Here is a 20,452-nt window from a genome sequence, read left to right as displayed (position 1 = left end):
CATTGTTTATTGTTACGTGCAATTTCTCATATATCATTTAATTACCTCTTTATGAATCAGGTTTTTGCTTAAGCTTCGCTGCCCTTAGTTACGGGAAACTTAGATTCATTAAAACGTTAATAAATGATCTATGCCTTTGCAGTTACATTGTTTTGAGATGCAAGAGTTTCAAAACAGTCATTTATCTTGAATTTATACAAGCCCTGACTTTTTACAAATTTATTGGTTTGAAACAATACGCCTTAAAGCAAGTTAATGAACATCACTAAATGCGGAGAATCTAACATATTGTTGATCCGCACTTCTGTTCCATAATAAAAAAGAGTTTGCACAAGTCATAAATAACTAGTGGGATTAAAGTAAACTTCATATTCCGTTAAAATTTTGGAATATATGTCTTCGATAAAATTGTTAAAATCTATTCTCGTTGCTACACGTTAGTGTATGTTTTTAAATTTATGTTTGCATTGCACTTATGCATATATTCGCATACTAGATAAAATTTACAAACAAACCTGAAGTTTGCGTGCAAATCAATCATTTTACATTTATCTGTTTTCATGAAACACTCGTGAAGCACAGGTAATGCTTCTGTAAGTTCTTTGATACATTTAAAGCAGCATGCTTTGAAATGTATGTCAACTAGATATATTTTGAATTGATGAAAAAAGCATTACTAATTATTAAATTTCTTTACTTACGATTTTCGGTGCAATCTTTAAAACACAGATTACATATATATACTTGATTAGAGCTAGTACCTATTTTTTAAATTAAAAGCTAATATCAAATGTTAAAATGATTTATAACTGAATAGAATACTTATTTACTAGAATCTTTATTTGATCATTTTAGACATGTTGTTTAACATACTTTTTTATTTTTGTTATTTAATTTCCATGTAGTTCCTCTTCCAGGTAATCCCACATATCAAACTAATGACAAGTGTTTAATCCCTTAATAAGTGAGTTATTGGGAATGTTCTCATCATATATAAAAGTTGCCAAGTACATGAGTATTGTTTGACATCAGAAAATGTTTTTAATCTTATAAAATCAATTCAGATTCACTTTTAGGTAGAAATTTCGAAATAATGTTATGTGTAACATATCATACATGAACATTAGTAACAATCCTTCAATATTTATCTTGCAAATTGACATTTAAATGAAATGACTTGGTAAATATCAGGTAGGGTTAATATTTGTGTCATTGATTGATCTCCAGTCCTGTATTCTGTATCTATGTATTGTTAAAATTTACTCTTACATGGCAGTGAACGAAGCTTCTAAAGTGTAAATAACTGAATTACAACATTTCAGTAAAACGAAAAAGTAATGATGTGATTTTCAAAAAAAATATATATAACTGACGAAAATATTAGAGAGGATGTGACATATATCAATCACATTCTCTCTAATATTTTCGTCGCGATTATGATGGAAAATTATATTTAGAGATACAAGTTAATGGCTGAAACATGTTACGAGATGCGAGATTATGATTGAAACATGTTATGGCTACATTTAAAAGACAATTGGGAATGACACTCGCCGTTTAATTACGCCGTCACATTTCTTATGTTTAATGGGTAATTTGTGTCAAAACAGATTTCTTATCTTACAGTAAAACACAGCTTTTAGCTGTTAATAATTGATTGTATTTTATACATTATAATGAATACGTCGATATCATTTTGTCATCTTTGCTTGTTGGAATACATTGCTAAAACAGTCAATCTAATCGGAGTTGACATTAATTTCATATCTAACAAATGCAAATAGCGTATTTCGTGTAATAATTATCTATAATGTTCATTTCATTTCGGTGACCAAGCATGTAAGTCTTTTACAAAAGAAGTCTGCATGATTGATAATTTTACTAGTATACGCGTTAGCTTCCTAATATAAGCTTAAAATGTATAGGCCGTGGGGCTCGTGTTTCCATTGTAACGCATTTCCCTCACTTTTAAACAACTATGTATGAAAACGTTTTTTTTTTTATGGATTCAGTGCCATTCTGTTAATGACCAACATGGAATATTTTGGTAATATTATTAGCAAAATACCAAGCTCTTTACATGGTGCCCTATTTTTCTTAAAGTTTAAAGTGACCATGGCAACAGAGGTGTTTAAAATAGCTTATATCTTGCTTTTTATCGTAATTTCTTATAAAAAATATTAAATAAAATTATCTTTCTTGTTAATGTAGATTAAAAACATCTTATTTCTAACTTAAGTAATATTTTCGTGTTATTTGCACATATTTAAACAAATTTCACAGCTTAAAATACTTACAGCAGCACCCCTCGTTGGACATTTTTTATGAAAATTCGTTCTGCAAGCTGCTATTATTCTCATGGATATTGTTGAAATGCAAATAAAAAGCCGAAGCTGTGTTCCTTAAATAGACCAGTAACAACGCTTTTGAATTTTACATTTAGATATATAGGTCACGGGCTTCGTTTCCATGGTAACATCAATCTAATTCAAGAAACCACAATTGTCTACTGAAATTTGAACAATTTCAGACCTTAGTTTTAGTATATAAGTAACAAATTATCAAGGGAAACTGAAAAATATGTATTACAAATCAAACTGCCCCATCTTTATTTGAAAATGGCCGTAATAAGTAACCTTTCACCCAACTATGTTCCAAATAACATTAATGACCATCATCAATTTTCTTACATTCCGCATAACATTTCAATATAACTACAAAAAAGAAGCAAAATGTTGATCATTATTCAGAGCGAAAGACTCATAAAAATATTTCAGCAAATAATGGCTGTTTAAATATATTTCAAATAAAGAAAATACACAGAATTACGTTCGATCCTCGGGCGGGGCGTATGTTCTCCGTGACTATTTGATAAACGACAATGTGTCTGCAATCATTAGTCCTCCACCTCTGATTCATGTGGGGAAGTTGGCAGTTACTTGCGGAGAACAGGTTTGTACTGGTACAGAATCCAGGAACACTGGTTAGGTTAACTGCCCGCCGTTACATGACTGAAATACTGTTGAAAAACGGCGTTAAACCCAAAAAAAAACAAAAAACAAACAAACACAGAATTACATACTTTGAAAATCAAAACTACCAATTTTTGCGCGGTAACTTACACGTAACGTCATGACGTCAATGACGTCATTTAAAGTCAACAATGTTTTGAAGCGTTTCTGCGGCAATTTATTTATTATTTCTACCTTATTAAACCATTAAGCATCAGATCGGAGACAGGTTCAGGATTTTCTTTCAGAAGAATGGATATACAAACACATTTAGTTTGTCGTAATCGTCGTCGTAAATCGTCACGTTAGCTTCCGGTTGGGCATGCGCACATACAAATATTAAGGTAACCTACCTCCTTAAAAATAGGGACGTTCGTCGGAGTGACTTGATCTATACCATTTAAAGTAAGAACTTTGATGTTTCAGCAGGAAAAGCTTACATGTGATAAAATGATTATCACATTTGTGTCCTTCCACATTGAATTTATTAAACTCGTTGAACAGAGCAGAGCCTCGCATTTCATTGTTTTATTTAACTCCTTCAATACATTCACTCATGTAATATCCTCTTTGTCATACCCGGAAAGAAACACTTGGCATTGTAACAATAAGATTATACATAGTGAAGATACAGATTTTCATTCAGTTGACACTAAGAAAGAACTTGGTACCTGTGAAAAAGTCTATGGATGCATTTTTGGCCATATTAGTCGCCCGCTTATATCATCCAATTGTATATTAATCGCAATGTGTCCAGTAATTTGTACTTAACCCTTTTTAAGTTGCAGCTAAGGCAGCTTTTGAACTAAAGTCTGTCCCACCTATCTGGTTAACATCATTTTTAAAATTATGATATGCGCTATGATGCCCTAAAATATGTTTTTACATAGCGCAGATCCATATCTCTAGACACTTTTTCAATTTTCAAAAAAGATTTTTTTGAAGTTGATATGTTCAATTTTGTATTTTCCTCCATAGACCGTAATGCTAAATGACGTCGCGTCGCTTCTTGTATATAAACAATATGGCGGCGCCCTGTAATACTTTTTTTAGGGGACAACTCAAAATTATCGACGTTTAAATGTATTAGAAAATAAAACTCGGGCCGAGTTCACACTGTATTGCTAAAAAAGTCTCCCTCTTGTTTTATGAATTCAAATAATTGTTATTAATAAAAGATAATACGGGGAACAATTGGCATGTTTAAGTTCAAGTGTTACAGAGTAATATAAATATATTTTTGATGTTTGAGTATTAATCGTTAGTAGATCAAAATGTTTTTTTAAGAGCTCCCCTAAATTTGGGTCGATTTTAAGATTAATGTTACCCGTAAAGCAGCAAAGGATAGAATACTTTACCCTTTCTCATGCCCAGCTTAATTTTCAGTCGTGCGTAACTGAGATATTTGTTTTTAAAAAAAGACAAAAACAAAAGAATATATCTTAGATGATGCCGTATCAGGAAGGCAGTACACGATGTTGAAAGTTCAGACTTTGATAGCCGAACCTACGATGATAAAAAGTCCAAAATACACTGATGAAAAGTCGAAAGTATGCTGGTGAAAACTCGAAACTACGATGATGAAAACTCGAAACTACGATAGTGGTCGAAACTAAGATGCTAAAAAGTCGAAACCGCGAAACCACGATGGTGATAATACGAAATGATTTCGACTTTCAGCATCATAGTTTCGTGGTTTCGACTTTTAAACATCGTAGTCTCGTTCTGACGTTGCTTCGAGCTCACATACATTATGTGGCGATGGCCCTACCGTGCGTAAACATCATGCGCGGATCCAGCCATTTTTCTCAAGTGGTGTTCCGACCGAACCCTTACCATGGCAAACATGTGTCTGTTTATATTTAATAATTTGAGGTTATTTAGGTGGATGTTAGCCGTTTACAAATAAAGAGTTGTCAATAAGTATATGTTGAACATGCTAAAAGAGGAAATAGCGGGGCATACTCCCCCTGAATATTTTGAAATTCAGCGCTTCATTTCCTGCATTTTGGGACGTTTTAGAAGCATTTAATAACATCTTTTCCATTGCCATTGTATATACAATATACCCCTTATTTTCACATTTTTATGAGCTCACCTGTTAAAACAAAAGGTAGAATTATTCGTATCTTTGAGATAATTAACATAAATATGAATAAGCGCTCTACGTGAAGCAACCTCATACACTTTGAATGCGGTCCCTAATGTTGCCTTTTCGAAAAAATCATTTTCTTTCCTTCTTCTCATCTTTCCTTTTTTTTTTTAGGATTTTCCAAGGGGTCCGGACTACCGGACCCCCCCCCTCTGGATCCGCACATGGTTAAGCTTACCATTGTTACCATAAAAAAAAAATTCGGCTCCATTTAAACATTTTGGTAAAATTAAAATGTTTCGAAATTGTGATTTTAGAGCGGTATTTACACAAGAAAAAAATTTGACATTATTAAAACTATAAAATTATAAATTCTTTTAAACTTTCAAAACCCTTAGAGATGTTTAAATGATGTAGATCTACATTCTAAATCGATCTGGCTCTATAGCATTTGACCCGCGATTCACGCTCTGAACATTACGGATTTATAGTTGGCAGGAGCGTAGCTGGCTTTTTCATCCTGAACAAAAGCTTGTGCATAAAAATATCTGAATCACGGGAAGACGTAGCCATACCTTTGCTTTTTTATCGTTAAATTTGTTTTATCAGTTGTCACAAGTTTAAACGAAGATGGAATGCAGACGGAGAGAACTTTGCTTGAATATAGCTTTAAGTCACGCGATGATCTAGTATCTCAGATGTGAAGCCGTTGATCCCATCTTATTTGTAAATACACTTTATGTGTGTTTTTTTTATCACGTTTCTTTAAAAACTCCATTGATTTCGCTAATGCACGGGATCCCTCTAAGTCGGCGAAATTGCCTCTTTGTCTCACAGGATCTCTCTTATCTCCCTTCATCCGGCACGGGAACCCTCTCTGACACAATTTTCTATCAGCACCGGTGCCCTCTCAATTTAACTTCAATGTTAGAATTATGAGATTGTATTCATATTTTTTTAAAAGTTGCACAATAATGCAGACTTACAAGTGTGTCCCCTCTTTGTATCATATCAAATTATACAAAATCTAGTTTAAGTGATTTAAGTATCATTCTAAAATATTTTTAACATTTTCTTTTTATAAACAAAGAAGGATTTTACCGTGTAGTGTTTGCCGATTAAGCATGTTTCACAAAATTACGTACTTTTGGTAATGCGTCCATTTACGCCTAAACAGGGTTCCAGATTAAAATCCCTTCAATGGAAATAGATTTTAGTTTTGCGTGCTTTGTGGGCAAATAAAACTTTTTTTTCCGTTCATATGCGTCGTAATTAGGCCCTAATCATCTCTCTTATCTCATTGGTCAGGATAAGGCGGACCCGATGATGCCATTTTCAAATTTGGTGCCAAAATATTTAGTGCAGGGTTAAAAGCGCTTATAAAATGTTAACTACAAGCTGCAAGCAATGTCTGTTTTCCGACATTAACAAAGTAGCAGGGTGATATTTTGCGGGGCCGTGGTATACGAGCGAGATAATAGTTAAACTACTGGTATTTGTTTTTATCAATCATGGAAATAAAATTAATAAGCTCTAATTACATGTTCAGTACGGAATTTTAGATAACCATAAGCTCCTATAGCCTTATCCCCCCTTACCATTCCATTTTTATTTTGCATATTTAGCATTTTTATTTTATATTTTTCGTTTTCTCGGATATCTGCAGACCCAGGCCTGCAGTGCCTTATAGAAGCTACGCCACTAGTTGGATGAACAGTAAGGCAAGTCTGCTGTGACGTCATTCAGTTTTATGTCATTAATTTTGTGATGTCACTTTCAAATCGGACGCGATAGAAAAGTGTAGTGTGTTTTCAAAGCAGTAGTTTTATGGTAATTAATTTTGGAAAGGGTAATATATCGAGAAATCTTTGAAATACATTCAATGGGAAGGAAGGATGTTTAAATCGTAGAATACAGGTTATTTTTTGAGCCATGCGTATAAAAAAATGGTGTAATCAACGCATTGTTTCATATGTATAGTGCAATTGGGCCTGAATATCATCTAGAGTGCCACTGTCTGAGTGTAGTTGTTCGACATAGAACAAAAATGAGGTTGTATTCCGACTGGCCGGTGGAAAAATAAATGGGGAATTGATAATTTGTAAATCGGACCTTGGGATACAGCATACAGTTAACTTGGAATTTGCAAGTTGCATGTGAGTAAATTTGTCTTCCTTGCATTTGAAATTTGTTTTGAATATACGAACTGTTCAATCTGTTGATCTTTCAAGGTTTTTCAGTACCAAACGACGATTATTCATTTTTAAATCCATTTTGAGTTGCTCCCCAAGTAATTCACGTGAACTTTCATGTTCTCCTCCTTTTTAGAGAGTAAACGCCAATGGCGGCCGATTTTTAACAACAGTGAGCTGCCGTTGGAAAAATATATGTGGCATTCATTTAGAAATTCGAGTACTTAGAGAAAAATCCTTGAAATTCTCGAGGGTGACTTTTTTGTAGTTTGACTAACGCCATTTACTTTACCGATAGCTGCACCAGTTTTGTCACCGTGCATCCAAGTTGATGTTAACCGATGGGATGGGACAGACTTTAGTATATAATATATAACATAAGTGAATTACTAAATGCATCATAGAATGTTGTTCCATTACCTTTTTAACCTTGAAGGCAGATATATATATATATATATAACAATATCAGAGGTATTTTCAATTAAATCTGTAAGGTACTTGAATTATTTGCTTTAGATATTATTTCTTATTTTACAAAATGTGCAGCTGTTTACTTGTAAATAGCTGTAAACAAAGACTTCTTTTAAATACGGGATCTTCCCCAAAGTGCCCAGCGAGTCCGCCTTCAGCATACTGCAATTAGTATCACGCATGATTGTCAAATACAAACAAAAGCAATCTACAAAGAATGATCCAATCCGTCTACAGTATTTTCTGCAATACATATCGAGCACGACTGTCAAATACAGAAAAAAATCTATCAATAACAAGAGCCATTTGTAAAACACATATGCCCCAATGAAGGCATGCTAGAGGCATGTGTGGGTATGTAATTTTGTATGCTGTGGCCTTGACCAAACAACATAAAACATCAGGTGTCATCTACGGGCTACAATCATCCATACTAAGACACTCGACAACCAAAACGTTCTTTAATTATAGAGCTGAAACAATTTTCAGTCTAGAGAGACTGTTACCTTAGCATTTTATACAGTGACTTTGAGCCTTTGATACCGCTCATTGACTAAAAATGTTTTGTCCTTCACATGTTAAAACTAGTAAGATGATTGCATGTAGCCAGTAAATGACTAATACTCTTTTAGGGATCGTTAGGTAAAATATGTATTTTGTATTTATACATAAACATTAACATTTTTAGGAACCAAAGGCTTATAACAAGGCTCTGTTATATACACTACAATATTTCAGAGGGGAATGAATAGACTTATGAGTACACATCAGTTAGGTAATTATTCTGTCATTTTCTTGTTGCTGCCTGTAAATGCACATTTTTTTTTATTTATACAAGAACGTGCGATCAGATCGCATCCAGAATATTATTTAATATCTATGCATTGCTTCAGTATTATTATACAAATGCAAGATTAAAACCGCGATTATTCTGTCATTTATTCTAACATTATATTCTAACCTTTCAAACGTTTTTCACAAAAGCGATGCAATATATCGAATTTTGATATTGTAATAGATTTAATTTACAACTTTGAGCACAGCTTTAACACTGCTTTGACAAAAGTAAACAAATACAAATATCATGTACAAATACATAAGTAAAATCCGCTAAATAGCAGGTTATATATATATATGGCGAAATTTGGAAGTACGTATACCCTTCTATCATACAAACAACAAAACCTTTCGTGATAAGGCCACTAAAAAAAAGTGGAAAACCAAGATCGCCCAACACGACTTAAACGAAAATGTTGCAGGTTCGGTTTGATTGAGCCTGTTCATTGACGGTAGTGGAAGTGCAAGCTACCGTCCACTCCTCCTAACATGTTACACATGTTATAAGTACCAGAATGTAATTTTGAGACATCCGCAGATGTATTCCCTAAGTCATGAAACGTTCCAGGTAATTAGTGCTATACCTTTGTTGTGCGAGAAAACCCTGCAAACTGTTTTTTAAGCCTGATGATTCTGATATAATTTTTTTCGTTATCTTGAATTTAGTGACCATTCTATTTCTAGCTTGGTCTTAAATTCGCTTGATCAAAGCATATAACTTTGATAGTAACATTTATTCCGCTCGTAACGTTTATGTCATAAAAGCTCTTTATCTTTGCAGAACGATTCTCTTTTAGGTAAATACTTTCAACTTCTTTAGCAGAAACTTATTTTTTTTGTTTGAGAGGAATCTGTTAAATGATTTTGAATGAAATTGTGATCCTGTATTCTAAAAATTTCATAATCATGCATGTTTGTTAATATTATTGTTGTTAATATAAATGTTCAAATCTATAAATCTTCTCCCATCAATTATTCGACATTTTCCTGGATTGATAAATGTTTGAATTGACAGACGTTTTCTTTTGTAGTTATGTTCTTTACGAAGAAACAAATTCCGAATAGGATTGTTTTTCTTTTAAAACACTTTAAAGTATGCTGTACGCTAAAATATGTAAATGTGTAAATGTTCGAGGAACACACAATCTAGGAATATAAGACAAACGCACGATATTTGGTTTTAAGCTGAAGTTAAAGCAACATCATTTTTTGTTTTTACTTACACGTTCGTCTGTTGATAAACCTTGAACATCGTGACGTGAGCGAATATTTGCTTATTCTTGTTCCAAAGAAAAGATTCTCATAAATATATTTTAGTTTTAAAACTTTTTTTGAGCACACTTGAATATTGCCATCATACTTCATATTTATGTATAGAAGATAAAATATCCTTTATTGTATTTGTTGCTACTAAGTGAGGAAAAATGCCCCAATGTTTTGTTTGCTATTGTTTGAGGAAACTGTTGTCCTCATCAACACAAATGAAAACTAGGCACAGAATCCGATGTTTTTGTTTTCAAGTACAATGTTCAATAATGTAGGCAACAGAAATATCTGAGAAATCACCTTTTCTGTTTCCATTCAGGAAATGTATAAAAAGAAAGGTCTATTTTTACAGACAGAAATCGAAACAAAGCATTTAAGGTTAAATATAAAGGGAAGAATAATACTTTTGAAAACGGTAAGTGATGATTATAAAAGAAAGGTTTGAAATAAAAGTTCAATAGTGGAGGATGTTTGGGTTCACACTGTGTTTTCAGCAAAAATCATTTGTCATTATAAACTTAGGAAAATCAGAAATATATAACGTTTTCCCCTAATCTTCTTGTTTCATTTGTTACGGCCAAATCATGAAAAATCGTGATTCTTTTGTAATTAAATGATAGAAACTAAAGAATTTTCATTCTCCTAACATTTTCCCTCGTGTCTCTGCAGATCCGAAGGGGTTTTGACAAACAGATTTTAATGCCTTTGAGCACTTACCTTTCAATCTTTTCAAATTTTACCTTTGTTTAGACGCGTTCCCAAATAGTGTATTTTCTATGCATACAAAGGGAATACTTATGTAAAAGAGAGTTGGCAAGATTTGCTACTGTATTTAACTTTATTTACAATAAGTATTTGGGATAAGCTAAACATCTCTTATTCCCTCGATCTACTTCTTTTAATAGGTCAAGTCGAATACCAAATAAGAAGTTTCATATCAAAACGTTTATACAAGTTATGCTAACATTCTAGTTTTAGATAGAAAAGAAATGAGCCGTGCCATGGGAAAACCAACATAGTGGCTTTGCGACCAGCATGGATCCAGACCAGCCTGCGCATCCGCGCAGTCTGGTCAGGCTCCATGCTGTTCGCTTTTAAAGCCTATTGGAATTGGAGAAACCGTTAGCGAACAGCATGGATCCTGACCAGACTGCGCGGATGCGCAGGATGGTCTGGATCCATGCTGGTCGCACACCCACTATGTTGGTTTTCCCATGGCGCGGCTCAAATATTTAATAATGATTTAGTACACGATAGAAGAAGCAATGTGACGTTGAAAGTAACGTTATTATAGAATTAATTCACGATCGTGTTTTGACTACCATTCGAGGTACTTTACATATGTTGAATAATAGAGTTCTCACGCACATGGGAAAGTGAATTGAGTTACTCTGACACCATATAGACGTAGACAGATAGAATTTGTCAAAACCCAGAGGCAATGATTAGAACTTTTTACATAATTGCATATGTTTTACCTCTCCAGTGCGTCTATTCCTGATGATTGTGAAGATAACATAAGCTGTACTTTAACCTTTAACCATACAATTTGTCTTTCCCTTTTGCGACAAATTCTAATATCACATATTCACTCCGTATATTTATAAGCGCACATGTTTGGTTATTGGACTTTTCAAGAACTAGATCAGATTTTCCTTTCAAATTTTCAACACTTAATCATAATACCTTTTTCTTTAAAAAAAACTTACCTTGTTTAGACATTTTTACCTGAAAAGGTAATATCAAACGCGGATTTCGAAATTTTACGCATGCGCAAACAATACAAACAGTTAATCATTTTAAATGGGAAAATTATGTCAAAACTACAGTACAATATCACAAAGTAAATTCCAGTTTAATAATTTCATTCAAGACTCGAACGTTTCAATTCCATAATTTTGTAATTTGTTGTTGTTTTTATGAAGTTACCACTGGCATTTTGAAATACTTAAAACAACATTTCTCTTATTTTTAACATTTCTTGGTAACGAGGTATTTTAAAGTCAGAAATATTAATTTGTACCAAATTGGATAAAATAACCCAGTACATTAGAGACACTCCAATGTATATTTAATATAAAAGTGAAATTACTAGTAATCGATTTCTCTGGTGATTGGAACAATAGATAATACGTAAGGGTAGATTTAAGTCTAATTAGGTAACACTGATTAGAAGTCTTAAGCTTTGATAGGTGTGATATGATATATTTCCAAAAATGACCATATTAGGATTTTTGTCAATTTGTTTCGTTGTTTAGAAATGTATTTCTCGTATAAAGGTTTAGTATAACACGTTCGATTTTTTTCATGTTTTTTTTATTTTATGTTTCTTATGCGTTATGTTAGGTGTAAATTTTACTACGGAATATCTTGACAATATTAATGAAATTTGGCTTAAATTTTCAAAAATGGGTACGGTATTTTATGTGCAAAATTTGCTTAATGTTACTTATTGTATTCTGAGAAAAAGAGAAAAACTACGGATATGCGTTTTTAAACGTACTGAGTGTATGTTAAAGTTAAAAAAAGTAACCAAAAAGGTAAGTGGGAACATTTTTATAGAAAATTGGTGATATAAATAAAATGAGTGTTGTTGATCCCAGACATATAAAATCATGACTGACCAAGCATCATGACATTTCTTAGCGTGTCATTTGCAGGCATTTAGCCATGGCTTGACCAGGAAAAGATATAAATGCGGTAATTGTTCCTCCTCATATAGATTCTGCTGTTGAATAAAGATCACGCGTGTAGATCACGTCTGTACATTTACTACTCTTTAAGATTTTGTTTCGCTTTTGTCTGATTATCAATCAAGTTTTTAAAGATTCACTTGAGCCGTGCCATGAGAAAACCAACATAGTGGGTTTGCGACCAGCTTGGATCCAGACCAGCCTGCGCATCCGCGCAGTCTGGTCAGGATCCATGCTGTTCGCTTTCATAGCCTGTTGGAATTAGAGAAACTGTTAGCGAACAGCATGGATCCTGACCAGACTGCGCGGATGCGCAGGCTGGTCTGGATCCATGCTGGTCGCAAACCCACTATGTTGGTTTTCTCATGGCACTTATAGTTTTACAGTTGAACCTCGGTATCTCGAATTCCAAGGGATGGAGTATTTTACATCGAAATAACCGAACTTTGACTTCAAATTGTATTTTGTGCACATGTTTCTGGGCGTGACTTGAAAATATCTTTGAGACAGCCGGAAATGTGAGATAACATAGTTCCAGATATTGAGTTTCAATTGCATGTATCTGTTTTCGTCTTTATAACAAAAGGCACGATGTGCCGTTTTTAACAATATATCAAAGGATTGGTGTTATTTCACTGATTTGCCTGTGTTTTTCTGTCAATATTCATCTGACCATATTACAAGTAGTATCTCTGCATTATAGTTCCAAATTAGCTAATTAGTAAATTTTTAATTGGTTTGGTTAATTGATTATAATTAACTGGTTATTTGGCTTGTAAGTCATCAGCCTTTTGCAAATTAATTTCTTGTTTGATTTCTTCCATATTTTGAATATAAAAAAAACAATGAGATGTTTTATAATTTTGAATAAGTTCTGCAGGACGAGTTGCATTTTCTGGTCTGATCGTAAAGATCGCCGGCCAAACTGAAACTAGTATATGAATTTTGGTTCTTAAGCTTTTCCACTTTCATATCTTATTTTTATAGTAATTCTTATCATTCTGAACGTTTATAAAGACTTGCTCAATGTTTAGACAAATTTACATATTTACAGAATATGTAGTCTAATCAAAATGAAACGAATTTTATAAATCAAACTTATTTCAGAAATTTAAGGCCACAAAAATCTTAATGTAAATGAAATGCAATACTATAACACTAATTCCTTTTGAATGAAGTTTGTTTGACAGTATGTAAAATTCTAATTATATGTATGATTGCAGTGAAACCGGAATTTTGCAGCCAATCAAGGAGGTGACAAAATCCGTCTGCTTAAGACAACTTAAAACTATCAAAAATTTAATTTTGGATGTCAGTCGTCTGGCTACTACAGGAAGTGGTTGTTTAATACAGGTGGCCGCTAAGACAGGTACAATTCTATAATCATTGCGTACAGTTGCAACAATTGAAAAAATAAAATTAAAAATAAATATACAGATAAAAGCTATACATGAACTGAGTTTGTTTACATACCTTGTGCGAATGAATTTACTTTGCAAAAGAAACTGCCAAGAACCCATCCGTCTGTAAGGTTGTCAACCAGGTGTACCCATGTACAACATACTGTTACCAGGAGATCCGACACGGCAAGGTTCACAATGAAAAAATTAGTTGTTGACTGCATTCTCTTGTTCTTTGCCACTACGATGATTATTAACAGGTTTCCAGCAATAGCTAGTAAAATTATTAAAGCATAAATGGTAATCTTTATGGTCATTTCCCAGATTGGGACGTTTTTAAACTCTACGGGATAGTTCATGTTATGAATATTATCCAGATAGTCAAAATAATCTTCATATAGAGAGGTCATGTTTGTTTGCATCATTTGCTCCGTGGTTCCTTCTGCGAGGATTGTTTTCGTCTTTTCAAGAAATGATTTATTAATTTCCGGTGTCATGTCCGTCATTTCCGCTAATTTAGACGTATCCATTATTAATATACACTAATTGGAAGTAATTCTGCAGTGATCGACTCTGGATTATATGGTGCGCTTAATATATTATTTTTAAAAATTCCATGCCGGCGAAATATGTTTATCAAGAATCTGCTCTGTCAACAATCTTTCTACTGAACGTTTAAAAGACGTATGACAAATTTCCACATTCATGCAATATCTGTTTACATATCTGAAAAGTTTACCTTAACAAAGGCATTTTTTTTCAAGATTGTAATAATTGTGTAATATATTTTATATTCCTTTATCAACATTTTTAACCGAGAAACAAGCTGTAATGGATTAACAATAATATACTTAAATGACAAGTATTTTTTTAATTACTCTTATTCATTGAAGAATGTTTCACACCTGTTCGTACAAGACAATCACACTCCACTGACAAAGCTTTAAAGCTTTCTTCCATAACGATACTCGATACGATCCTGAACGCAGCATGTTTTCTATCTCACGCAGCTGTGATTGGCTTATATCGATAATTTCCGAGAAAGACGAAATGACAAAACTCGAGGTAGAGCGTCTCCGGTTCGTAATCACGGGCACCAAAATGTCCAATTTCCATTGCTTCGAACATTTGTTCGACTGCAATTATATCAAAGAAAATAAAACTGTTAAGTCTCCGTGGAAAAGCCGCGGGAGAGAATTTATTAGATGTGTCAAAGACTTCGCTTTTCCAGTGTCAATGGCAATCCCTAGGGGAAGAAAATTTACTTTTATACATATGTCTTTATTAACATCAGTAGCAAAGAAACCAGATGGCCGTTTCTCCCGGACAACAGGAAATTTCATGTTAAATCGCCGCGAATGTAATTTTAGTATTGAAAGGATGCATTAAAGTCATTTGCTAAAATCCCCGAGACGACAAGATAAAAAGGAAACTTCTGGTAATTAGATGTCTAACTTTCATACGCATATGTCTTTGGTCGCCGTCCACAAAATCTTGACTTAACAAAATTTAGTGTTATTCTAAACGTTCGCAATAAATAGTCTTTTGTTTTTATTAAGTGTAAAACGTTTAAACGGCTGAACAATATCTTGTTTACATTTTCATTGCATTTGATAAAACGAATTGCAATCCAAATTTAAATATACCTTTTTCCTAAGAAGAACTAAAAGAAATATACCTTTTTCATAATAAAATATCAATTATAACATAAACATCGTAACGTTACAATGTTACACAGTCATGAGGTTACTTCAACTAAGCAGCTACTGAAATACCTGAATCATCTAGAAATGGAACATTCATTTAAGACAAACGTACTCCTACAAAAAGACCTGTCGAGTCATTTACATTAACAGAGCAAATTTAGATTTGTTGAGCTTAGCTGTATCAAAACACTGGCATTATGTTCCTCTTATATGTACCAATGTAGATATTCATATCAATTAGTAAAAAAGTGTTTCCTCTCTTGTTCGCTGTGAATAAAACTAAGTATTTTATTTTAATGTCTAGATTTTAGATAATTATTATTTTATATGATTTTTAAATAATTATAATAATAATAGTAAAAAATAGTGTATATAAAGTTATTTGTGTCCTTTTATTGTACTAGTCAATAACATATATAATTATATATATATATGGACATCTTAAAAAGTTTTAGCACACTACATGCTCTACGGATAACTTCCGCTCACCAGTTTTATGTGACAGCATTTAATGTTGATTTATTTTTATACGTGTATACGTTTTGTATTTTAGTCAACTTTACTTGTTCGTGCCATTTCTAAAGAAACCATGCAACTACATTTTAGACGGTTAAGTTTGCATGACAATTTCTATCTAATTAGATGGCATTGATGTATCTCATATACTTGGCAGGTGGCTTATATACATTTAAAACGGGTAGCTTAAATTCCATAATGTTTTTAACTTTATGTCAATAACAGACAAAGCATGCGCAGCTGTCCAATTAAATGTTATGCATATCTATATGGTAAGAATGGCATTGCTTTCAATACTGCTCACAGCTAGTGTCATAAAGGGTGATGATAAAAACAATGGATCCAGTAATAATTTCTAATATGTTTATCAGTATTGTAACATTTGACAAATTTATGACAAAATAGAATTTGACAAGAAATTTGCCTATTTTACGTCCATAATAAAATATGTGAACGAGGCATTACGACCCTTTAAAGTGCGGAAAGTCACAATAGGCAATTAACATATCATAAAGAAAGCATGGACATAGCGGCACCGCATACTTAATTAGTAGTCGTAAAATGCAATATTTGTAATCAGTATAAATACTGTTGCATGACAACTATTTCTCTTGATATTTGAAATATGACGAAGTTGTTATTTTATATAAAACTCTTCATGCTGAGAATAACAAACGGTTCTTAAATTTTAAATCAGACAGTGCACGTATTTTGTATGAAATAGTGCCTAAAGTTTCAGTTTGTTTTTGCCTTTATCTTATCTCATTTTCAATAACAATTTCAATAAACTTATAACATATAAAGCAGAGTTATATTCAATGTTTCCTGTGCACAGTTTGGATGTAAGAGACAAGTTTATTTATTTTTATGTTCTATAAGATAGTTCTTAAAATACTTCTATCCATGATAATGGCGTTTGAACTCTAACACGACTCATTGGAAACACAGGGAAATTATACGGTGCAGTTTACGAAAATGCGCTGTACGCCCGCAAGTATGACTTTGTCATTGTGACCAAGCACAAGCTATGAGTGATGAGTGATACTACGATATTGCATATTTTACAAGACTAATTAAAAGAATATGTTATATCATTTCTTTATCTTTATTCTTCCGCGTTGTTATTGGAAATGCATCTTTTATAGAAAGGTATATCAAAATTTTTATATCAGCTTTTACAAGTTCCTTGCTTCGTTATTTATATTATTTATTGGCAGAATTCGTACGAGTTTTAGCGTAGTTGAATGCCAGTAATGTACTAAAATGGTATTTCAGGCCTAGTAAATACAAATAATTCATTGCGTCTTTTATCTATATAGGCTATAATAACAGCACAAAAGAGATATTTACTGCAGATTGATGTAAAGTTCAAACGAACAACTTTGTGTCTCCTGTTGGTGTCTAGTAAAAAGTTAAAACAAAGTGTGATGCATATATTTACAGTCAAAATATGTCTCCTTTGATTACAGCGATTATTTTTTCAATTCTAATAAAGACTACTGACATCAGAAGCGAAATATTTTAGAGGCTATATGTCACATCTATTGACTAAGTTTATTCTATTATATCACGAAATGTGGAACCAAAATGTGTAGTCCTGTTTGGCGCCATATAACCTATACTGTGTTGGTGCGCAGTAAAATCCAAATAAATAAATAAATATCACGAAACGATCTGACGCATTGTTAGGACGTTAAATTGTATTATTTAAACGACCGTCGTAAGTTGCCGACTATTTTAAGCTTTTTATAAACGTATCAATACTGGATTAACAACGTCAACATCAATAAGTGCGATAATCACGTTTGGAGTATCACTGTTTACGACCCACTGCAATTTTACAAATGTGACTGCAATATGCTGTTTGTACATACAGTATACTTTTTAGACTTTCGCTAAGAGTGTTGAATGCAAATATATGAGTTGCATTTATTATAATTTAAAAGCACATCAATGTAAGACACATGACTGATATCCACTATTTCTAAGGAAGTCAGTTATATCAACATTTCCTTGTAATTTTCACCTCCTGTGTTAGAATGTTACACGATTTAGAGTAAGTTGAAAACATGTTTCTACATTTGAAAATTACAGAAGAGAGAAAAGAGGATCATTTGTCGAATCATCTATGACTATCCAAAAGCAAAAACTCTCGGAAGGGTTTTATATGAACAGACTCAATTTTGGTTGCATCTTTTGCTTCCAAAGGATCTTTTTACAGATTTTATTTAAGAAATAATAAGTTTCCAAGAGTGGTTTATCGTAGAATTTCCCGTGTTTTGAGTTCTTATGCGTAAGAATATATCACGAAGGCCGTAGGCCTGAGTGATATATAATTTCGCATAAGAACGACGCATTGAATTATATGTATTCACATATATATCAAATTTACATATGTACATGTTGTATTATCGCTAAATTTTTGACAAAAGCAACAGGTAAGTAAAAATGGTCGGCGAGAAAAGTGTAAAGGCAGCTCAAATTCGAGGTTATATTTAGACTCGATGCAAACTTGGCGTGTCTGCGAAGGATATTGTTTGAGGAAATGTGCAGAACAAAGTGTCGTATGCCACAGTCACGGGGTTGGTTAAGAAGTTTCAAAGCGGCTTTGACTCCATTAATGATGCACCAAAACCTGGACGTCCTTGTAGTGCCACTTCTAACAGTATGACCGGTGGTTAAGTCTGACGCAAGACTAACTGTTCAGGCTGGTATCTCAGTCGCAAGTGTATTTTTCATACTAAAACGTAATTTGAAAATGAGACGCATTACAGCCAGATGGCCCCATCATTTATTGTCGAACAAGCAAAAACGTGTCCTACTTGAAACAGCCAGAAATCTGCTTAAAATGTTTCCAAAATACCATAGAAAAGCAGTATTCTGACATTATTATTGGAGATGAGACATGGGTACACTTTTTTGAGCCTACTAGGAAAATTAACAACAAAATATTGGCTACCAAAAACTGCCGCGGCCCCTCAATTGCCAAAGGATTGATGAGTGCAAAGAAAGCAATGTTTGTTATTTTCCTTGATATCCGCGGTCCGATTATGAAACTAGTTGTACAAAATAGAAAATATGTGACTGGATTAGTTTATAAAGAGAAAGTGTTGAAGAAACTTAAACAATATTTTAATAGGCGCCTGCACACTGAGTTTAAGCACCTTTCAATGCTGCACCACAACGCCCCTGTGCATAAGTCTGCTGTTGTGACCTCGTTTTTGAAGAAGGAAAGGGTTCGAGTTCTTCCACATGCACCATATTCTCCAGATCTAGCCCCGTGGGACTATTTTCTTGTTCCCTTGACTGAAAAAAACATTTAGCTGATAGACATTATATGTCCCGACAGGCCCTGGGATCCGCTGTTTATCAGTGTATGCTAGGTATACCTGAAAATGAGTATGAAAATGCCTTTAAAAAAATTAGATTAAACATTTGAAACTTTGTTAACGTAGCAAGGGCGATTACTTTGAGGGCTTATGAAGCGTAAATAAATTAAAATCTATCAAACGCGCCCTTCTTATTACCCCAGTTGCATTACTTGTAAAATGCCCCTCGTACATTTCATTATCAGCAGAACGGGTCATTCACATGTCGTTGACATCGTAAGAAATGAAAAGTACACAGTGCACATATTACGATACCTTAATCAAAATCTAGTACTCTAAATTAAAATTGACATCTAGTTAACTTACCATCTGCTAGCCTGAGAATAGTAAGATATTTCAGGGGAATCTTTCTCTATCACTTGTGTTCAAGTGTCACAGTTCAATACTTTTTAAAAGATGCTATGCGACTTTTGATTCTTTGGCAAAGTAGGAAACATACTGATCGAAAAACTGCCATTCATTCTTTGGTTACAGACAAACTTTGACAGACCACGTCTATTCAGAGACCACCAGCATAAAGCTAAATATTTTCCGGTTCTCATTCGTGCTGTTAAAGAACAAATTGTGTTGTATTAAGACTCAAGTTTTATTCAGAGTCCATTTTCTCTCCTTCCCTTGGGTGGTCACAAAACAAATTTGTACTGTATATTACGGTTTTAAATTTTTCTTAAATAATCCGTGAAATTCTTCAAAAATAAATATTTGACAGTTGCCTCATAATTGAAGAGAACATGTTTGCAAAGATTTTTCAAAGATGGGATATACTATATATAATAATTCTTTGAACATTTTATATTGCATTGTTTTCTTCATGATGAAAGGCTGCATCTACTTTTGATGACATAATTATGCAACAAGTAAAAATCTAGTCCTATTCTT

At 33.2% G+C, this 20,452-nt stretch overlaps 1 protein-coding gene across 1 annotated transcript in view; it reads right to left on the bottom strand.

Annotated features, from left to right (window-relative positions):
- LOC123529533 (QRFP-like peptide receptor) overlaps positions 1–14,901 on the bottom strand; it is a 59,468-nt gene extending 44,567 nt beyond the window's left edge. The window contains exon 1 of the mRNA XM_045309902.2: positions 14,036–14,901. Within this exon, the coding sequence (XP_045165837.2) occupies positions 14,036–14,492 (457 nt within the window). The 5' untranslated portion in view covers positions 14,493–14,901. The remainder of the gene's footprint in view (positions 1–14,035) is intronic.
- Between the last annotated feature and the right edge of the window lie 5,551 nt (positions 14,902–20,452).

This window comes from Mercenaria mercenaria, chromosome 13 (genome assembly GCF_021730395.1).
Source record: "Mercenaria mercenaria strain notata chromosome 13, MADL_Memer_1, whole genome shotgun sequence".
Lineage (NCBI taxonomy): Eukaryota > Metazoa > Mollusca > Bivalvia > Venerida > Veneridae > Mercenaria > Mercenaria mercenaria.
The sequence above is the reverse complement of the archived record's forward strand: the minus strand, read 5'-3'. Positions and strand labels throughout refer to the sequence as shown.